Genomic DNA, 22,981 nt, shown 5'->3' on the forward strand with positions numbered 1-22,981 from the left:
TAAGTGTAAAACCATAAGTAAATGCCGTTTACAGAATTTTATGATTACGTGGACACAAATTATTCTGTGTAGCCTAGAATCACATTCGTAAGGTAGGCTATAGTCTATAACACTGTGATAGACGGAGATGGAGGTGCAGACGGAGGTGAATTTTATTCAAACTTTTAAAGGCTAACCTATGACATAATACGATTACCATCCCAGCTGCATATTAAGGTAAATTTACGATATAATTCAGATAATTTAAATGTAGTTATTTTACTTAACGTAGACATGGCTAACATTAGCGCTATACAACATGAAAAACATGTTTTTCGCACTCTTAAATTTTCCATGTTTAACTTTACGTTTTAACTCATAGTTTTGGGGGCAGAACCTGTTTACCTTGGTATCAAGTTGTCATTGGTGGCTGCAGGTTGTCACTCAGCCAAAGTGGGTGTTACTATAGACTTCATCGTTTTGGAGAGACTCATAACCGTTATTGACAGAAAGCAAGATTCGGGCATGACAGTCATGGTACAGACCTAACACAACAAAAGTATTTCGGTTTAAGTGCGGGCGGACATTAAGACTGTGGAGCCGAGTTATCTAGTTACCTCTTCGTTTGTCAGCGCTACCAACCAGACTCTCAGGCAGTTCAAGAAGTGCGGTGGCCCTGTCCTTTTTTTTCTTTTCTTTTTTTTTACTTTAGCTGCATGGACGATTTTTTGAGTGTATGTATGCGGCATTTAGTCAGCTGTAGTTAGCTTTTAGATATGGCAGAAATACCGCCGCACCCGATGGTTGACATAGACCCGGATTTCGAGCCACTTTCCCGGCCCCGATCGTGCACCTGGCCTCTGCCTCGACCGGAGGTCTTCGAACCAGCTTCTTCGAACACATCCTCGCCGGCGCCATCTGTCAAACAAGAGCCGGGGGGAAATGTCGAGTTCATCAGTAACCTCAGTTTGTTGGAGGAGACCGACGACTACCCGGAGGAGAAACCGCTCATACTGTGCAATGAGTTCCAGTGCCAGGAGAACTGCGTACACGGGCAAACACAGCAACAACACCCACAGCAGTTGCAACACCCAAGTCCCCAACTGCCTCACCAGCAACAGGTGCCCCCGCTGTCGTCTCCCGTCGGGGCAAATTCGGTGGCTGGTGCTCAGAGGAAAAGCAGCTCGTCCCGGCGGAACGCCTGGGGGAATATGTCCTATGCCGACCTCATCACCAAGGCGATTGAAAGTTCACCGGAGAAGCGTCTTACATTGTCTCAGATTTATGATTGGATGGTGAAGAGTGTGCCTTATTTCAAAGATAAAGGAGACAGTAACAGCTCCGCAGGTTGGAAGGTAAGCGTCCTTTCCTGTGGAAGAATAGTTGAGTTTTTCACATGTTTTCTTTTCTTTGAAGCGTCATTCTGATAGTCAAGTTACCGTGTTCAGAAATGTTATTGACCTGGTACCTTTAACGCACATTGGAGCTTTTTGGATATATGGTCAGTTTGGAGAACATGGCTTTCGACCACGAGTTAGAATCACAGTTTTCACTCTGATTGGCAGACATTCACTTATGAACCCTGTGTGGTCTCTGAACCGGATAAGTGAAAATGAACGCAGTTATGCAGTCGAGTTATGCCGCGCTTTCTGGAGTGTCTGTGCGTAAAAGTTAATTTACGTGTAGCCAGACAGTAGGAACTACAAAGAATGTGTGTGTGTGTGAGAGAGAGTGAGGTGTATTTTTACATATTTATATTACAAAGCTACATAACTATCAGACGCCCCTTGAGTGTGTTTTGTTTTACTTAATGGCGCATCTGGTACATTCACCTGCCGGATTATCAACATTAACTACTTAGACAACGTAACTCAAGATGATATACTGGACAGTAGAGTTATTTAAGTGGGGGAGTCGCCAGACACCCAGTAGTCAGTCTCACATGCTCACTGGGCGTTAGATATGGAGTTACATTTGTGATGCAGGGTATGTCTGGTGACTAAACCCTGGTGTCCCCAGCAGTGCAGGTCAGATGTCAGGGGTCAATGACATAGTAGATTGTGTGTCCGCGCTGACCTCAGACAGATGATGGATGGTTTTCACACAGTAAATGAGTGGGCGTGGGTGTGTCAGGTATCCTGGAAGCCCTGGAGCTCTACAACAATACGAGGCTCAGTGATTCCATGGACGTCAGTGGCCCTTCCCATCTACGCGCCAAAAATATCCCTGTGGGAACGCACCTGCAATTACCTGAGAGACAGGTACAGGAGAGGTGTGTTTTTAACGTGTGACAGTCACAGTCTACGCATGCCATGACAGCACTCTGTCTGCGCTCGTCGCCTTGGAGACGTCAGTGTCAGCATTCCAGGAGATGATGGGATGTTAAAGGGGATTTGTGTTTGAGATGTAGCTGTTAGTGGTGGAGTAAGTGGGTATGGAGAAGAAACAGGGACAGCTCTCTCTCTCTCTGGACTTAATTTAGCCCACATTTCTCAATAGCACAAGGAATGTATTAAAATAAAATGTTTGCCAACTAGTGGTGTTGCAAAGGGGACAAAAATTTCCCAGAAATATTCTGGGAAATTCCTATCGGAAGTATCAATAGAAAAGGATGTTTATAAAATATTAGTATTTTATTTGCTTTATTCTTTGTACATGAACTAGAGATGATCTGTGAACTTTAATACAGTTGGAAAATACACTTGAAAAGATCGGTTGAAAACTTGCCATACCTATGAGAATACTAATGAGAATTTAATGGAATTGCAATTCAGTGCACGCATTCTGCATGCTTCCCTCACATGAGCAGTTAATTCTTGCGTCACATGTACCTAGGCAGTCTTTAGCACCATCCATCATACTGAAAGACAATTAAGTACACACACTGCTGCATTCAGCCCAAATAGCACAGGCATCTTGGTCTATTTAAATGATGTTACTGCGGTAAAAATGTTGGTCCGATGTTAACTAGTAAATGCTTAAGAGCTGAGAGAGAGGGAGAGACCAGGACAGAGGGGGACAGACCAGGAGGGAGGGGGAGAGACCAGGAGAGAGAGACCAGGAGAGAGAGACCAGGAGAGAGGGGGAGAGACCAGGAGAGAGGGACCAGGAGAGAGGGGGAGAGACCAGGAGAGAGGGACCAGGAGAGAGAGGGGAGAGAGGGGGGAGAGACCAGGAGAGAGAGACCAGGAGAGAGGGACCAGGAGAGAGGGGGAGAGACCAGGAGAGAGAGACCAGGAGAGAGAGACCAGGAGAGAGGGACCAGGAGAGAGGGGGAGACCAGGAGAGAGACCAGGAGAGAGGGGGAGACCAGGAGAGAGACCAGGAGAGAGGGGGAGACCAGGATAGAGGGGGAGACCAGGAGAAAGGGGGAGAGACCAAGAGAAAGGAGGAGAGGGGAACAGAGAGCAGGAAAGAGGAGGACCATGAGGAAGACAGTAGGACCAGAGGTTGCTAGGAATCAGTCAAGCATGTTGACGGGTCCCCAGGGGCCCTGCCCCCCACCGTCTGAAGATCCATCACAGATCTCTGCCTGGCACATACACGGACTGGGTTGACATAGAACCACCTTAAAATGACAGTTTCCTTCATTTGTTTCGTTCAGATGGTTTATAACCTGTCTTTAGTGTTCTATGTTCTCCTCCAGACAGTGTCTGCTTCACTGTCTAGGATGTAGAGCATGTGACCTCATAGGGCACTGTGCCAGCTATGGGTGGTATTCTCTTGGCCGTGTGTGTGTGTGTGTTTACATGTATGTGTGTGTATGACATGTGTGCGTGTCTGTGAATGAATGTGAGACTCTCGTCGGTTCTTGGACCCCACCCCTGTGAATCAGTGCAGCTTGTGTTGAGTTTCTGGTTGGGGCATGTTGAACAAGAGCCAGGGGGTGTGGACCGGAGTGGGACAGGGGAGAGAGAGACGCCTCTCTCAGCCACCACAGAAGAAGAACCAGTCATTAGTATTGCTTCATGTTCAGCAGGCTTCATATTGGTCTTACATAGTTGCCACACTCCCTCTGAGACTGGAATGATCAGTGTTTTCGGTCTTGAGTTTCAGAGCACATTTTGGATCACAACCAAATTCTGTCTATAATAAGTGACAGGAAGTTTTGGTTCTTCTAGAAATGCACTGTTGTTGTTCACTACTCAAAAGGCACCATGTTTAGCTAAGTCAAACAGACTTAAAAGTGAGAGTATTCAGGTACAAATGGATAGAGATCTAAAATAAATCCAAAATGGGGGAGAAAGATATATGAATATGTCAGTGTTCGCGTAGTTAGAGGTTGACTATGTGTGGTCCTTGTGGGTGGTTATGCAAATGTTTAACAGTCCTTGATGTCAGAGGCTGAACCTTGGTACCCCAGTAACCTTTGAAGTCTGGGAGTGATTTTCCCTGTCCTGTGATAGCACATACCTCTGTCCTGTCCAGCATCCCGGCTTCCCACTGAACAAACAGCTTGAGAAGCGTCCAACGTAACGGGCAGGGTTATCTGAGAGTAAACACAGCATCCACGGCACATGATCCAGTCTCTATCTCCGGATCAGAACCAGGGGAGCACAGCAGGAGCGTGTCAGCTGGTCATCAAGAGGCCTGGCAACCTGATCCAGTCTGATCCATGCTGAGCGACGCACGACACAGCTCTACGCAGTGAGCCAACGGGGGGGGGGGGTTCTGATTCCGGAACCAAGCCAGTCAGAGAAGATTCCGCTTGGTCTCTGTTTGGGGATTGGGGTGACAGACAGGACTGTGTCCGTCCCAGAGGAGGCAGTGGAGGTGGTCTGGAACAGGGCCTGTTGTGGAGAGGCTTCACCAGCGTCGGGACTGTGCTGAGTGCAGGCTCACTCTGCGCCCTGAGTGACGGATGGCTCTGAGTGTGTGGTTTAGCGGTGGAGGGGAACAATGCGAGCGTGTTACAAGTTTTGGAACGTAGCCCAACCGAGATTTGAGAATAACAAGAAGAGCATTGCTCTGCAACCTCCTTAAGGCTAGCCAAAGACATTCCTTAACAACTTGCATGTGCTTGTTAAACAAAGGCCCCACATAGATTATTTTGGTTTCGACAAATTCTGAAATAACATAAAAAAGAAAGGTATTTGTGTCTACTATGACTGTACTATGATGGTATCAGTCATGGCCTTGTGCTCAGTAATGAAAACACATGGACTGAAGGTCTGATTTGGGTTTGTTTATTTGAAAACAATGCAGCGAGTGAGTAAGCTACGTTCCTGTGTGAAAATTGAGTAAGGGTTCAGGTAAGGTGACACGTTATTATAGGTGTTATGCAACAAAACATTTACTGGAATCGCAATGCTGCGGGCCAAAGTCTGCTGCCTGGCGGTAGTCAGAAGAGACTCCGTAGTGATCTAGACCTCAGCCAGGACAAACCGGCAAAAGTAATCACATGACTCACCCTGCCTACTCTTTTAAGAACGTGTGTGTGGGTGTGTGTGAGTGTGTGTCTTTCTGAAGCCTTCTTCGTGGCTCCTCCCCCTCCGTGAGAAGATCATTAAAAGCCATCTGTATCAGGAAATGCCTGTGGAACTGTGTCTGATCTGCCAGCAGAAATCTGCTCCTATTGTATAAACACTGCGTAAAAAAAGAAAAAAAAACTGCCTGGTCATTGGCTGGTGAGGACCGACTGCCCCACAAAACCTCCTATTCCCCCTCCTTTCTGTTTCTGTCAGAAATTCCTCGACACAGCCTTCCCTGTGTTCAGCATGGGCCCCGTGCGGTGGGCAGCTAGCCTTGCTTCGTCAGACACAGCAGCTCAGTGAAATGTTATTATCCCGGCCGACAATAACAGGAGGCGACACAAACACCTCAATCATTGTGTGGAATTGTGGGTAGGAGGGGAAGAGAGAGAGGGGGGGGGGGGGGGATGGCAGGGAAAAACGTCAAACTTCCTCCATTCCAAAGTGATGTGCTCACTTCCCTGGGTCCATGTCCGCTAGAATTTCCGTAGCGGACGCCACAGCTTGGGCTCTCAGAGTGGAGCTGTGCTCTGAGAAAGAGGAGGAACAACAGTCTCTTTCTGTCGGCTTGCTCTCTGCTGCACACGCTGCAAGGCTTTCCATACTTGCAGCGTGTGCAGGACGAGGGTGTTAAACCAAACTCAACTGAAAACAACCAAAATCGTCATTTTCACGAGTACCATCGCAGTCACCCAATGTTCAGTACAAACCCCAGAGAAGACCAGTGACAGGACTCAGATTTTTTCTTCTTCTGCTTTCCGCTGAAGTCATATGCCTGGCTTTTATTCTCATTAATATTCATCTCGACTCTTCTGAGGAAAATGTGACACAGTCGTGAGCGCTTGACAACTGTAACCCATTTACATTGAACATTTTAGCGCACATTTATATCTAGCACACTGTAACAGTACCACATAGCAGACGTTAACAAACAAACTAACAAATACTGCGTGAGGGTGGAGGTGGAGGGTGGAGGGTACCCGCTGGAGAGTGGAGGTGGAGGGTACCCACTGGAGGGTGTAGGTGGAGGGTACCCACTGGAGGGTGTAGGTGGAGGGTACCCACTGGAGGGTGTAGGTGGAGGGTACCCACTGGAGGGTGGAGGCCCCCCCCCCCAGAGCACGCCTGGGGGGAGGGGGGGGGGGGGCACAGCACGCCTGGGGGGGGGGGGGGCACAGCACGCTTGGGGGGGGGCACAGCACGCCTGGGGGGGGACAACAACAACATGCCTGTCTGTCTATAAACCTAAGCTTCTGTGTGACCAGGGCCCCACACAGGCCGCCTCATCTTGTGATTGGGACTGAAGGGCTGGAGAGCTGCTGTGGGGCAGCGGGGTGCTGGGGGGGGGGAGGAGGGGGGGGGGGGGGTCAGACATTTAAACCACGTGGGGTCAAGCTCAGGAGCCAGGGGGCTGCAGACGTACACACACACACTCACTCACGCACACCAACACACACCAACACACACTCACACACACACACACTCACACACACCAACACACACACGCAGAGCCTTGCTTATGTTGATCCCCCTGACAGTGAGACAAGTTTGACTAATAATAAGACTTCACCATGAATGAGTGAGAAACGACATGGCATCCTAGTTATGTGCCAAAAAATTTATTTTTCCTTTTAGTTTTTTGTGTCATGTTATGGTGGAACCTTTTTGCCTATTGGTTATTTTTACACTTTCCTGTAAAAACAGCAGCACCATCCTCCACAATGGACTATGATGCATTTCCTGCTGAGTGGCTGGAAACACTGTGTGCTCCGCCCTGAACAAAACATGAGAGCCATTCAGGGAGCCGGGCGAGGCCACTCCTAGGTTCGACTCAAACAACAAGCACGCGTCAACACAGCCCCTTACTCTGTCCAGTCCACTCTGCAAGAGTCGAGTCCACACCTCTCGCGTGCAGAGAAGTGGTTCATTCCTAGAAGGGGTTTTCTAACCTGATATCATATCATACCTCATATCTACAGTCATCACATTCATGCCTAAGCAATGTAGAGTGGAAAATAAATGTGAAGCACCTATCACTGTGTCTGATAGTGTGATAAGACTGATCGCTGATAGCAACGGGTGCACAGGCCGGGTGTGCTGCATGTTATCACAGGCAGCTTCCTGTGTTGTCCGGAGTGAGCAGAGGTCAGAGGTCATTGGTGGCGGTTAGAGGTCGTTAATAGAGATCCACCAGGGAGCTCCCTGTCATCCCCCCTACCTGTGTGTGTGTGTGGGGGAGGGTGGTGGTGGTGGTGGTGGGTGGGGGGTTACCCTGCAAGAGAAAACTGGGCCCCAAAACAGAGCCTGTCTCTCCCATGAGAGGGAGGAAGAGGGAGAAAGAGAGGGAGACAGAGCAAGCAATAAAGAGAAAGAAACAGAGTAAGAAAGAAAGTGACAAAAATAGGCAAAGAGAGGGACAAAGAGATAGAGGGAGGGAGGGAGGGAGGGAGAGAGAGACAGACCGGTGTACAGAGTGCACTTTATGTCGTCTTACTGGAACTGTCTGTTTTTCTCAATGAGCTGTGACCTGATCTGTTGGCACACATGCAGCACAGGAACTGGCCCCTACGTCTTACCTCCCAGGGGCTACCTTCCTCCATCTTTGTCAGTTGCATCTGGGGTTCACAACTGGGACCTGTGGTTCAAGTCAGGGGCTGTGGGCTGGGGACTGGAGGCTGGGGAGTAGGGCTCATGACTTAGAGCTAGGGTTGAGGAGTAGGGTTCAAGACTAGGGGCTGGAGAGTGAGGTTTAGGACTGGGGCAGGGTCGTGGGCAGAGGGGTTTAGGACTGGGGCAGGGTCGTGGGCAGAGGGGTTTAGGACTGGGAGCTTGACACCAGTGACGGTTTAACCTCATAAGAACAGGTTGGAGTTGGAACTGGCTTGGGCTGGCTGAGGTCTGTGGGTTAGAGTACAGTGTCGACAGAATGTGAGGCACGTAGTATGCTGTGTGCACACCCTCCCTTTCCCCTCACACACACACACACACACACACACACACCAACACCCTTGGGGCCTCTCCGGGCTCTATGCTAACAATGCATTACCGCAAGCAATTAAGAGACTCGATTCATCAGGGGCCCACAATTCAAGTCACAAGTCCATTAATCTGTCTGTGAAGCAGCCCGCTTTGTAGGAGTTGACGTGGGGGGGGGTTTCAGTAATGAATAGTAGGCTAACTTAATGTTTTTGTGCTGACATCACAAGCCAAGCCCTTGTTTCTCCATCACACGGCCCGCTGTCCACGGCGACCCACAGTGGAGCTGAGGTTAGAGAAACAGACCTGCGGGAGGGAGAAGCTGCGTTTCTCCTTGGCCCTCCCTGCTGTCCTCCACGCAGCACGGTCGCTCCGCGCTCTGCACCAGTTCCTGGGGCCCTTCCTCCACACGTCACTCTGAGGTTTAGGGTTCAGGTTCAAAGCATGCTGGGAGGATACAGACCTTTTTTTTTTTTTTTTGGTGTGTTTTGTTTTTTCTTCTTCCATCCATCCTTTTTTTTTTTTTTTTTTACGAGAAAATGAAAGATGGCCGCCGGCTTCAAAGGGTCAGGGTAGACTGGCCCCATGTATCTTCCTGGCTCCAGCATTTCCCTCCATGCTTGCCGAGAATCTCAAGAGTTGGCCGGCAATGGGAGTCCCTCGGTCGTCCCCTGTGACCGCCCACCCCACCCCCCCCCATCCGTGACCCAGCCCCCCCCCTGTGTACTCAGGCTGCCCTTCGGGGGGCTTCTGTCTCCTGTGCCGGGCAGACACAGCAGCCATATCAGCACCAACCAGCCTTTCCTGTGAGGATATGAAGGAGAAAAGAGTTCACTGCACCAACTGACCCACCAAACAACAAATCTCTCTCTCTCTCTCTTTCCCTCTTTTTTTCTTTCTTTCTCTGGCTCAACACTTTAAAGGCAGCGTGAAATTGCCAGGTTTAAGAGGCTTTCAAAACACACCCGCATACACTTCTGGAGTAACATGCGATTAATCTGAACTCAGATCCTACAAACAAACTGCAAAGACGGGGTCAGAGGGATAACCTGCTGCGACGAAAAGGAAACAGAAATCCAGAGATCAGAGGCCAATCCTGCTAAAAGACGACTTGGTCTTTACAGCCTTTCAGTGCTGTGAGGAATGTGAGTCATTCTCCAGATTAGACCGGGCGAGATTATAGATCAGTCCAATATCTCTGTCTAGCCTCAGTCTTAGTCTGATGCCTGATGCTTCCCATTGGATGTAAAATACAAAAACCACACAGAGACTGGATTGTGTCGCTGTTTAATTGTCTCTCTGTCTCATGGTCTCACTATCTCTCTGTCTCACTCTCTCTCGCTGCCAAAATACCTGTTGAAGTGCTAACGCTAGATCTCTTTCTCTCTTTACCTATCTCTCTCTCTCTCTCTCCCCCCCCTGCGCCCCCCCCAGAGTAGACGAGCTCTTTGTCTGTCCATCCCAGCTTTTCATGGGCCCAATTTGCAGCCATTGCAAAAATAGGTCACTCATCATGTTGCTTAGCGCCCACCGAGAAGCCGGCTCCATTATGCCCAAGTGTGTGTGCGTGCGTGTGTGTGTGAGAGAGAAGGTAGAGAGAAAGGGAGAATGAGAGAGAGAGAGAGAGAGAGAGAGAGAGTGTGTGTGAGAGAGAGAGACACAGGAAGGCACAGTAAGAGCACATCAGGAAGTGGTTATTCAGTCTGTCATTGTGAGCTTATCTCTGCAAGCTCTGCGACCTCTCCGTTCCTCTTATCTGCACCAGACTTCAGTCCTTCTCAACAAAATCTCAGCCTGGGTGAAGGCTCTTCCTCTCTGTGAAAGAGCTTAAGGGACTCAGATATTTCTAGACGTGATTATGCAGGCAGATAAAGGCTAGTTGTTCTTTTGGCTTTCTGCGACCAGTCAGTCCAATGTCCTGTTCCTACACCCAGAACAGAAGTTGTAACATAGAGGGTGGTGGGTGTGGTGTGCTCTGGGAGCTGACTGTCTCTGACCTGGAGCCTTGCGTCTTCACTGGGACCTCCTCAGGCGAGGGCCAGGCTTCCCCCGGGGCCTTGTCCCAATCTGACCTCTGACCCCAAAACCTGTCAGGCAGAGCTTCTCTGATGTCACATGCCCTAGCTGCTTCTGTCCATGACCCTACGAGGTCCTTGGGGATAGGTATATGATTGGATATAGGCAAAGCTGTGACTGCAGATCAAGCTGACCACAGATCAAGATGTGGCAGGTTCCAACCCTCACCAGCAGCCTAACGTCGCTCAAGGGAAAAGCATGACATATTTGCCAGTCAGGTCCACTGCTGTCACGACGCTGTCACCCAGACTGCACCTGGCCCTGACTTGTTTGTTGACTTGACCTGTGACCGTTGCCACCAGCCTCACGCCTCGCTAGGCAGGACACAACAGCTGTGCATCTCCCTTTGTTTTTACACGCTTCGGGAGGATGAGGGTACTGGTTGGTTTATTCTCAAGAGAGACCAACCTTTTCTCTCCAGCGCAGGCAGAGGAGGAACAGTAGAACAGCTCCTAGAGCAGGGGGAGGGAGGATGGGAGATTGCTACGGTTGGGATAACTGGTGTCTAGACAGCTAACCCACCAAAGTAAATTCCTTGTTTGTGACCACTTACTTGGCGATTTAAACACGATTCTGATTCTGATAAGGCTTATCTTCCTACTGTAGCTACCCCCTGGAGCTAACATACTGTAACATAGGAGCTAACATACTGTAACATAGGAGCTAACATACTGTGGCTAACTTGCTGTAGCAAACCTGCTATAGCTAAACTACAGTAGCTAACCTGATCCTGATTATCATCTGGTAGGAGCTAACCTGCTGTAGTTAACCTAATGTCGCTAACCTGGTGTAGCTTATTTGATGTATAGCTAAGATGGTGCCATTTATTTCCCGGCTGTAGCTAACCTGGTTGACTTCCCACTGTAGCTAACCTGGTGCTAGTTAGTTCCCTGTGTTCCCTGTGTTTCCTGCGTGTCCAGGCTCAGACAGGAAGCAGGTGCGCCCCCCCAGCAGCAGACGTGTTGACAGAGGGAGGGGCCCCCCGGCGACCAGTGAAGGCCCACTCCTATATTTACACCACAGAGCCCTCGGTGTCTCATGTAGACGGTGTCAGAAGGACAGACCTTCGGCTGCTGAAAAGTATTTTCTCAGGATACTGATGAAGCACTCATACCATTAAAAGTAGTCAGTAGATGGATGGATGGACAGACAGACACAACTATGAGTAGTTAGAAAGACAGACACGTAGGTAATTTATTTAGCCCCTTGGGGAAATTGTAGTGTTACAGCAGTGTATCGAAATACACAATTTCTACAAACCTCAACTGTCTGGGGTTTCTGAAACGTGTAGGTGTTAGGTCACTGACAGTTCCTGTGCAGAGTCCCTGCTTGAGACAGTTTACTCATCTCCAGAGGTTAATGTAGTTGCAGTTGGAGAATAAAGATGTAAGATGGAGGAAGCCTCTTCTGTCGGGTGTGCTTCATAACAGCCTTTAGTTTCCTCCTCAGCAGACTGAAATGACTCAATGGGTGATTTTATCTTTCTTCACTTGACATTTCTAAATGGGGCACCCCCTCCCCAAATCACTGAGGCAGTCAGTGTATTGTTCACTTTTGACAGGGTTACACACTGAGATGCTGCCTGTCTCAGACAAGGATTAACCCTGAGGGGCTCTCCCTCCCCACCCCTCCCCACCCCTCCCCTCTCCACACCTCCCCACCCCACACCTCCTCTTCCCTCCTCACCCCACCCCTCCCCACACCTCCTCCTCCCTCACCCCTCCCCACACCTCCTCCTCACCCCTCCCCACACCTCCCCCTCCCCACACGTCCTCCTCCCTCCTCACCCCTCCCCACACCTCCTCCCTCCTCACCCCTCCCCACACCTCCCCCTCCTCACCCCTTCCCACACCTCCTCTTCCCTCCTCACCCCACCCCTCCCCACACCTCCTCCTCCCTTCTCAACCCTCCTCACACCTCCTCCCCACCCCTCACCTCCTCCTCCCTTCTCAACCCTATCCGCCCATCCTCATCTCTCCTCTCTGCTTCTCACCACTGCTCCACTCTCTTCAGACCCTTCTCATCCCTATTCACCCTTCCTCTTCCCTCCTCACCTCTCCTGACCCCTTCCTCACCCCTTCCTCACCCCTGCCAGCCTGGATCATCTGGGACCAGATAGCAGAACCCCCAGTCTTTCCCACACGTCCAGTCGAGTGTGAACCTCTCAAGTTCTGGATGGATGCTGATCAAAGACCGTTAAAAAAAGCTGAAAAGTTTCTTTCTTTCTTTCTCGTTCTCTGATGTTTGATTATTAGGCGAACGCCAACTCTCAGGTTGTCTGATGACTCATTTCCTGTGTGTGTTAGTGTGCGTGTGTGTGTGTGTGTGTGTGTGTGTGTGTGTGTGTGAGATAGACTGAGAAAAAGAATGGGGAATTTGACAGAGACATTAAGACTAACATGACGAAGAATACCTTTGACTACTCTGAGTAGTATAGGGTATGGTATGGTAGGGTAGGGAAGGAATTGTGTAACATTAGGTAGGACAATGTAGGATAGGATAATGTTGAGTTGGGTAGGGTAGAGTATTGTGGTGTATGGTGGGGTCGGGTAGGTTCATGAAGTGTAGAATAGGACAGGGTAAGGTAGTCTAGGAGGGGTAGACAAGGTGCCTGGCTGAGGAAGAGGAGGGTAGGAGAGCTGGATAGGAGGGGAAGATGGTTGGGGAGCAGGGGAGGAACAGGGTTGGGAAGAGGAGGGAAGGAGAGCTGGGTAACAGACTCCTGGTTTGGGGGTTCTGTTTCAGTGAGTCAGACGCCAGACGGCCTGGGCCTGTACGTCACGTCTGAATCCTTCCCCCTCTCCTTCCCCCTCTCCCTCCTCCTCTCCTTCCCTCTCTCCCTCTTCCTCTCTCCTTTGTTCTCCCCTCTCTCTTCCCTCTCTCTCTCCTACCCTCCCACTCTCCCTATTCCCTTCTCCCTCCCTCCCTCCTTCCTCGCTCCCTCCCCCCTCTCCCTTCCCCTCGTTCCCTCCAGCCTGCTAGCCTGTCTGTCAGTGCCGCTGAGGCGCTTGTGCTCAGCACACAGTGAACTCATCGACCCCAGGACTCACCGGCAAAAACATTCTCATCTAACTCTCTGCCGCCCCCCGACCACCCGCCCCCCCCCCCTCCCTTCCCCATCCCCCACGCCCCCATCCGTGCCTCGAACCCTGCAACCCCTCACTCTCTCTCTCTCTCTCTCTCTCTCTCTCTCTCTCTCTCTCTCTCTCTCTCTCTCTCTCTCTCTCTCTCTCTCTCTCTCTCTCTCTCTCTCTCTCTCTCTCTCTCTCTCTCTCTCTCTCTCTGTGTGCCTTCCTTTCCTTTAAACTCTCCCAGCATGCCCCCCTAATGTAGCCTCTCAGTGTGGACTGTTGAGAGACCCTATAGAGACACTATTTAGTCGACCTTTCCGTGACTCTGCGCTGCTCTTCTTGTGATCAGTTAGCACCGCTAGTAGGAGTGGGAATCTAAAGTCCACTTCAAAGTTTCTATGTGTTTTGTTTCTCAGGTTGCACACATGTCTCTGATTGGACTAGACCCTGGGGACAAAATTCACGTAGTTTGTCTCTGTGCCGAGGGATAATGCTGAGTTCATGGCTGTAGTATTTAAAGTACTTGCTTTAGTAGTAGCAGCAGTAGAAGTATTGGTTTTAGTAAAAGTATTAGTGGTAGTTGCAGTATTATTATTAGTGATAGAAGTAGAAATAATAGTAGTTGTAGTATTTGTAGTAGTAGAATGATTCGTATTTATAGTAATATTATTAGTATTTGTTGAAGAAGTAGTATTATTAGTAGCAGTCCAGAGGTCCTCTTAGCTGAGTAAGCAGCTCCCTAGCAGTATTAGTAGTATGTTTAAATAGTACCAGTATTTAAAAGTAGTATTTTTTAGTATTAAAATGTGTAGTGTTAATAGTGTTAGTAGCAGTCACAAGGTCTCCCTGGGTGAGTGAGCAGGGCCCAGGGAGGCAGTCCCAGGAATCTGGAGGACCTTCAGAGATCAAGTGGCCGGATGTGGCCCAGCTGACCCCTTCATGTGCCCCCCCCCCCCCCCTCCCACCAACCCTTTCACAGCACTTCCTGCCTGGCAGGAAGTGACCACATGAAGTGGGCAAGTCGCCTGCAGGGGGAGCTAACATCTTTCCCCGCTGTAAGGGCCGAAGGAGACTCCTCACCCACACGCTGAACACAAAATTATTCGGCTGGCTAAAATCTTCCACTTCAATCTGTTGTAATTCACGTCCCATGCGCTGGGTGAAGCGTCTGGAAGCATCTGGAACCTCTGCTGATAACATGGAGAGAATGAGTCGACTCCCAGTCTCAGCTGGGGTTGGTGTGGCCTAGCAAGTCTTCTGGTGGCGTGTTCACACAAAACAGTTTCATTTTAGAGACGAACGCGTAGCCCCAAAACCAAAGAGGATGTCTCAGAGACTGCTGTCGACAATCCCTCCATTGTTGGTCTCTCTCTCTCTCTAGAGAGGCTCTATCTGCATGATGTATATACCCTGGCACAATCCTGTGGTCGGGACATCTGGGTTCGTTGAGCAGAAGGACGTAAAGCTTCATCCACATTCTTGTTTAGGGGAAATTCCCTGGTTGGTGTTTTCCTCTGTTTGAGCTTCAGTCTCAGTCTTGGTACTCAGATGCGACAGGAAGATGGGAAGAATGCTTGAGAGAGTTTCTCGCTTACCTGTTGACCCTGAAGACTCACCTCAAAGCTACCCTACGGCAAACCTCAGAGCTAACCTGAGAGCTAACTCTACAGCTAACTCTACAGCAAACCCTGCACCTAGCCCCATCACTAACCCTACAGCAAGCTAGTCCCAGTGCTAACCTTACAGCTAACACCTATAGCTAACCCTAGCCAGGCCTGTAACCAGTGTCTGAGACTTACTGAGGTTTGACCTCGGACGTTAGTCAAAGCTGTGGGACATTTTAATATTTGGAGCAGGGAAGAAAACAAATGATAAATTATATATATATATGTATTTGTTTATTTTACCAAGGTCTAATCCTCAAGTACTTTACGTAGTTACAGCATTGACCCTTTCCCCTTCTCCTCTGCGGTCTCTGACAAGCTGGGTGCGGAGATAACATGAAGGTTAGGACAGAGGGGCGAGAGCACGGATGACTCCAATTTTACAGTCGGTACCATTTGTTGTTGTCCTGTAGATTATGATATTTTTGTGGGTAACTGGAATCCAAGAACTGTGACTGTGGAAGACCTTTGCCCTGGTACACTGAATGAGTGTCTGTTACAGGCGTCTAGAGGCATAAGCGCATACACACACACACTCACAGGGCCACAATGGAATAAAAGGATATGAGTCAGTGCTACTCTAGCCCCCTCTGAACCACCATCAGATCTCAGCTTGCCAAAACAAATCCTGTCCTTTCCATGTCTGGGTTGAGTTTGGCAGAGCTCAGGTTCTTGTCGGGCCCGTAGCGTGAGCCTTCTCCTCTCGGAAAACAATAGTGATTGTAAACAGCTCCTCAGCCGAATGTATACTGTACTTCATAGCTTTGTGTGTTTTGGATGGGCAAAGTGTAAGGAGGAGGGTTTGGAACTTGTTCCATGATGGGTTTCATAGTTATGTCTTTTCGTGTAGCTGTCTGTGAAATCAAAGACCAAACTTTTATTTCATTGTAACCCCAGGTACCTCTCTCTCTCTCTTTTTCTCTGTCGCTGATAGTTTGTATTTCTGTGTGGTGGTGGTGTTTGTGGTGGGGGTGGGGGCTGCTGTTGCTGGGTGCGGATGGGAGGGTGGGGAGGGAGGTGAAGGCGATGCTGCACAGGTGAAAGTGGGCGGATCTCGACAGGAAACGTGTGATTAGTCTCTATTGTGCCGACGGATTAGAACTCTCGGTTATAGAAATGGAGACAACCGCTCACTTTTTTTTCTTCTTCCTCGCGACCTTTCCTTCCAATGCATGCATATCTTGCTCTTTGAAGACATCCTCGTTCTGAAACCAAACACCAGCGAGGTACTCAGAGCTAGAGCATTAGGCTGCAGATAAAGAGCTGATAGGTTCAATTCGCCCTCTGTATGTCGGTTTGATCTACGAGCACAGTATTGTTCACATTATTACAAACATTTCCAAGGCCCAGATCTGAGGGGAAGCTTCAAGATAAGGCAATTCTTCTGATTGAACTCCTAAAGCAGTCACTCTTCTCTAACTGAACTGACAGATGAAGACCTAGATAGATGAATGGATGGATGAATAGATGGATAGGCACCATATTCATGGCTGTGCAAAATGACGTTGTGTCCCTGGGCAAGGCACTTCACCCTACTTGCCTCAGGGGAAATGTCCCTGTACTTACTGTAAGTCGCTCTGGATAAGAGCGTCTGCTAAATAAGAGCGTCTGCTAAATGACTAAATGTAAATGTAAGAAGCTGCACACACACCCGCACACACACACCTTCACACACACCCGCACACACACCCGTATCAGGTCACACAAATATTTAAATAAAGCGTTGAAAGTAAACCGTGTAGTTCCTCTCCTGTGTAACTGGGCCTGCTGCTGAAGACAGGTCTCTCCAGTGTGGGAGTGGAAAACAGTCCGGCCTAGACAAAACACCATTAGTGGAGGATGTGTGTGTGTGTGTGTGGGGGGGGGTGTGTACACGCAGCACACTGTCCATCCCTACTGTTTGTTTTCATGTCACTCCCCTCCTCCTCCTGATCTTTCATATACAAAACGACAAACTGCTTTTTCCCCTTCAGACCCAATAGGCCGTGTCAGCCCAATGAGCCTGGGTGTGTGTGTGTGTGTGTGTGTGTGTGCGGGTGACAGACTAAATCTGTCAGTCTCTGTGTAGGTGTGTACAAATGGGTTGCAGGTTTGCGTTTACGTATGCATGTGTCCCAAGTCTGTGTGTGTGTGTGTGTGTGTGTGTTTGTGTGTGCGTACACATGGAGGGAGTTCACTGCTAAACACAACACTGATCTGTTTTGGAAAAGCTGTGGTGTAGTTAGGGCTGTCGGTACATGACCTACGCCTACAGGCAGTGCAGACATCCTTAAGGCTTCAAGTCAAGGATTGGCCAATTGTACTCAAGATTATCTTTAATAAGGGATATCTTTAATATCCCGAGTACGCAGTAGGATTCATGTTATTTATAACAAACAGGAGAGATTTGATTTGGGGAATTTACAGTGAAATGCTCTACCACTTAACTACACCCTTGTTAATCTATATGTTAAGAGCAATGAATCTCATGTCTCTGTTTCCCTCTCTCCCCCTCCTCCCCTCCTCCCTCCCCCCCCTCCATCTCTCCCTCTCCCAGAACTCCATCAGACACAACCTGTCGCTGCACAGCAGGTTTGTGCGTGTGCAGAACGAGGGCACTGGGAAGAGCTCCTGGTGGATGCTGAACCCCGAGGGGGGCAAGAGCGGGAAGTCCCCCAGACGTAGAGCGGCCTCCATGGACAACAACAGCAAGTTCACCAAGAGCAGAGGACGCGCTGCCAAGAAGAAGGTACCAACAACAAATCCAGTTGCAGTCGACTAGTTAAATAACCTTTAAGTACTGTGTATAGAAGTATATTCCAAGAACTCCAATCTACCTGTATCCCATGCTTTAGATAAAATGTATAAAAGCGTCTGCTAAATTAATATGGTCTTTTCTCCCAGATGTCCCTGCAGGGGGGTGCGGAGGGGGGGGCAGACAGCCCTGGCTCCCAGTACACCAAGTGGCTCGGCAGTCCAAACTCCCACAGCAACGACGACTTTGAGACTTGGACCACCTTCCGCACGCGCGCCAGCTCCGATGCTAGCACGCTCAGCGGACGCCGCTCGCCCTTCCTGTCCGAGCAGGATGACCTGGTGGAGTCCGACCTCCACATGGTCTATCCCGGGGGGGCGGGGCCTAAGATGACCGCCACCCTGCCCAGCCTATCAGAGGTGGCAGGCTCCATGGGCCACCACGGATCGGAGAACGTCGTCATGGAGAGTCTCCTTGACAACCTCAATTTGCTCTCCCCTAAGAACCCCCAGCTGGGGGTGGGGGGGGCTGGTTCTGACTCCTCCCAGTCCTCGCCCTCCTCCATGCTGCAGAACAGCCCCTACAGCCCTCCCAGCCTGCCCCCCCAGGCCCAGCAGGAATACAGGAAGTGTTTGTACGCGCAGCCAGGGATCAGCAGCATGTCGCCCCTCCCCATGCAGACCCTGGAGGGCAAGCCCGGCTTCAGCTCCTTCCTTAGCCCCTACAACTGCCCCGCCGGCCTGCTGAAGGAGCTGCTCACCTCGGAGCCAGACCCCCGCAACGAGCTGATGCCCCCCATGGAGAGTGTGGTCCCTCAGCCGCCCAGGGGGGGCCACCTGCTGCCAGCCTTCAACAGCCAGGGGCAGGGCCACCTTGGCCAGAGAGGGGGCAAAATGATGAACCCCTCCCACCCCCACGCCCACCCCCTGCCTCACCAGCACCAACACCAGCACCCCCACGCCCGGCCGATGCACGGCCAGGGTCCCCCCTCCTCCTCTGGGGGCATGAACGGCTCCATCCCCCTGACCAGCCTGAACCACGCTGGAGGACCCGCCTGTCTGGCCGGCCTGAGGACTCACACACACCTGCAGCTGCCTCACCTGGCGCACCCAGGCGGGCCTCCGCCCTCCTACGCCATGCACAACGGCTACGGCCGTAGCATGCCGCCGCACGCGCACATGCACCACCAGGAACGACTTCCCAGCGACCTGGACGACATGTCCATCGAACGCTTCGAGTGTGACATGGAGTCGGTCCTCCATGACACCCTGATGGATGGAGACGCGCTGGACTTCAACTTTGACCCCATGGTCGGTTCTCAGGGCTTCCCTCCCGGGGTGAAGACCACCACGCACAGCTGGGTGTCCGGCTAGGACATGTCACAGTCTCTCCCACAGGTAAGGAGAGTGTGAGATGTCTGTGTGTGTGTGCTCTGTCGCAGTGGCTGCACTGTAGTATTATAGTATTATTTGTGTTCATCGTGTCTTGTAGCTGAGATGGGATTACTTTTACCCGGTGTCAAGTAAATGGGTTTTTTACATAACGTTATTATTTTTGTTGGGTTGTTCAAACTTTGTATTTGTCTTCCTCTTCCTCCCAGGTTCACATCAGCACCACCAGCCTTGGAAAACATTTGTCCAAAGAAGGTATCTCCCCTTTCAGAGAACTGGAACATCTCTTCACAAATTCTCAAAGTCTATATCCTTGGCCTTTAGCCTTCTCTGAGCAGCCTAGCGGCTAGCCTAGCCTAGACTAGATCACCCTCTTTGCCTTCAAGGTCTGCCTAGACCCCACATAGACCCAGACTGGTGCTCAGGTTAACGTGTCTACTAGCCGAGTTGTGTGACTGGCCTTTGTTTGACTCGTAAGCCTAGCAACGTGGACAGTCTCCCATGCTGTCAGACAGCTGTTTGTTTTACAACAGTACAGGAAGGAACTGGAGATGAATTGACAAAATATCAATGATATATATATATATATTTGACCTGCTCCTTAGATTTCTAGAAGGCTCTGCCATGTTGTTGTTGTGAGCGTTTGTTTTTCTGTTTGTCGGGGTGTCGTGGATAAAATGACACAGCACGATAGGGCATGAAACACCACAACTACAGACTGGAACACACTTTGTTTATATTACATTCAACTCGGGTCATCCCCAAATTCAGGGTGCTTTTTAACAAGGTTGTCAAGAAGTGTTTTGCATATTGATGTAAATACAATAATTCAAACATATATATGGATGTATACTATGTGTATTTGTGATTTGTGATATATTCTTTACATGATATATTTCCTTGAAAACAGAAACTTTCAAGTTTCTCATTGTGCATTCAATGCTCCCTGCCTTTCAAACAGCCAATATACTGTATGAACCTGAAAACCTGTCAAGCGAAGGACTAGCGTCAAGAGAAATATTAACTAGAAAAAAATCATCTATTTCGGTGGTAAATTGATGCATCTCCTCAGGCTGTTTTGCCACCCAGTAATTCAGCCCATGTTGCTCCCTCTTAAACACACTTAAGCCTCATTCGGACCATTGTTCTGTCATCACATGTGTATTTCTGACTTCAACATCTCCCTTTACTTACCTACTCATCTCCCTGTTCCCCGCCTCTGCACTGCCTCCCTCATATACTCATCTCGCTTTTATAATTCATCTCCATTTTCTCCCCGCCTCTCTCTCCATGTTTCTGTCTCCCTCTTTTGATTATTTTGTCTTTCCCTTTCAGTATCTTTCTCTTACTCTCCGCCTTGGTCCCCCTCTCTTTATTTCGTCTCGCTCTCTCTCTTTCTCTTCCCTCACTTCTCTCTCCCCCACCTCTCTCTCTCTCTCTCTGCCCTCCCTTTTCTCTCTCTGTTGGGAGGTAGGGTGCTTTATGCATTAGTAGGTCTAGGGAATAGCAGTAATTTGAGAGGTTGATAATGGACTGCAAGGTTTTAATCATAGTGTTGAAGAGAGCACAGGATTTGTATCTTTTTTTAACATAACAGCCTCCAAAACCCTGCACACGCATCATACACCAGAGCCGGCTTTACCAACTTCATGTTTTGGAGCAGAAAGTGCGTTAACTAACTGTGCCTTTTACGGTGTCAAATACAGCTCGCTACAGGATTGAATAACATATTCATCTGTAAATTTGAGCATCGCGTGCCTCTGACTTTTAATGTTTTTCTTTTGGTATTCGAAGTGTCATGGTTACCTGGTAGTCCAACATATAGATATATGGTTACCTGGTACCTGGAGTCCACATTTAGGTGCCCCCCCAGTCAGTTTACTTCTTCGTTGGTTTTTGGTCAAATGCAGCTTCAGATGATTGAACGCACAGTGACGCACAGTGACACACATACCTCAGATTATTTTACCTCTCACGTCTGGAAGGGATTATATGGGGTTGTTTCTCTCATAGGGGAGTGTACAAAGGATGATCCTTGCATCTTTCATATTGAATATACATACTTTTAATATTTGAATGAATCTCACTCACAACCTTAACAGCTGTGTTAAGTGTGGATTTAGGGAGACTATATTTATTTTGTTTCTTTCGGTTATTTACAATGTTTTCTTATTTCAAAACAGAAGCCATTACGTTCTTTTCACACAAACATTATGGGACCTCACTGTAAATATTGAAAATATGACTGCATATATTTGAAATGACAGAAACGGTGTACAGTTCTTAGTGAGGTAATATCAGTGCAAACAAGATTGCCTATGCATTGTCCAGATCACCACCATAAAAATTATGTTCTATTTTACTTTTTTTTTTGTAATTGCCTTCTTTAGATACGCAAAATGAAGTATTCAGTTTATAGGTGTGCAATGATTTTATTATTATTGTTATTATTCTTTTTATGGTAAATTCATGTGGATATGCTTAGCTGCTGTTTGTATTAAAATACAACTTTTGGTAGAAACTAAAGGTAGGAATTTTTACATTAATTTAGTTGACATATACAGGAAATGTAAATGATGGGACCAATTCTATAGACTGGCTAAATTAATGTGTTGCACTTCTAAGTGTTTGTAGTTTCTTAAGTGTATGGTGTAATGTTTGCCTTTATTGTAAAGACAGAAAATAAATTATGTAGTTTATCTCAAACAAAATAGTTTGAGCCCGTTACATTTCTTAATTCATGTAAAGAAAGTTAAACGTATTTTAGTATCTGTTGTGTGAGATTTGCCATAAAGTACAGTCTAATGAAAAAAGGTTTAATAAATTGTGAATTTGTTTGCAGAAAACATGTTAGCTTTTGCCATTTGCATTTGTTTATAGCAATATTTGATGGAGAGCTATAAATATTAATGGCTTGTATGTATATTTTCAATAACCACAGTTTTGAAATGTTTATTGTCAGTAGAAATGTGCATAGCGAATGCAGATGTGTTATCACTGCTATCAAGTGTCATTTCTGACATAAATGCTAGTGGTTAAAGTCGATTACGACCTCAATATGCCTGATTACTTTTCTTGTCTGGGTGTTAAACAGCCATCTCTAAGCGGTAATTATAAATGCAGAGCAGAGCAGTTCCAAACTTCACCAGCTATGTTCACTGTAGTGCTTTCTAGAAGCCTCCCTGTGAGAAGTAAGTGCCTGACTATTGTATTTGCGCCATATTTACCAAACATGCAAGTTGAATTTGTAGAAAAAAAAAAGAAAAAAAACTTTTAAAGATGTTGGTTTAAGCCATATGTGTACATAAACGCTCTGATGGAAAAGGATGTGTCTGTGTCTCCTTATTTTGAAGTTAAAGATCTTTAAATTAAGATGAGAAGGATAATTCATCTTTATATCTGTCTTCATGTCGTGATTAGAAAGATGGAATACCTCAGGCTTCATTTACATTTAGTCATTTAGCAGACGCTCTTATCCAGAGCGACTTACAGTAAGTACAGGGACATTCCCCCGAGGCAAGTAGGGTGAAGTGCCTTGCCCAAGGACACAACGTCAGTTGGCATGACCGGGAATTGAACTGGCAACCTTCGGATTACTAGCCCGACTCCCTCACCGCTC

The 22,981-nt window shown here is 48.5% G+C and overlaps 1 protein-coding gene across 1 annotated transcript; it reads left to right on the forward strand.

Moving 5' to 3' along the window:
- The first annotated feature begins 57 nt into the window (after window positions 1-57).
- On the forward strand, window positions 58-22,679 carry LOC136963008 (forkhead box protein O1-A-like). Its single transcript, XM_067256969.1, has 4 exons — window positions 58-1,334; window positions 17,774-17,965; window positions 18,121-19,368; window positions 19,572-22,679. Exons 1-3 carry the CDS (start codon window positions 756-758, stop codon window positions 19,342-19,344), a joined length of 1,995 nt encoding a protein of 664 aa, XP_067113070.1. The 5' UTR covers window positions 58-755; the 3' UTR covers window positions 19,345-19,368; window positions 19,572-22,679.
- Window positions 22,680-22,981: the final 302 nt, after the last annotated feature.

Source organism: Osmerus mordax, chromosome 19 (genome assembly GCF_038355195.1).
Source record: "Osmerus mordax isolate fOsmMor3 chromosome 19, fOsmMor3.pri, whole genome shotgun sequence".
NCBI lineage: Eukaryota > Metazoa > Chordata > Actinopteri > Osmeriformes > Osmeridae > Osmerus > Osmerus mordax.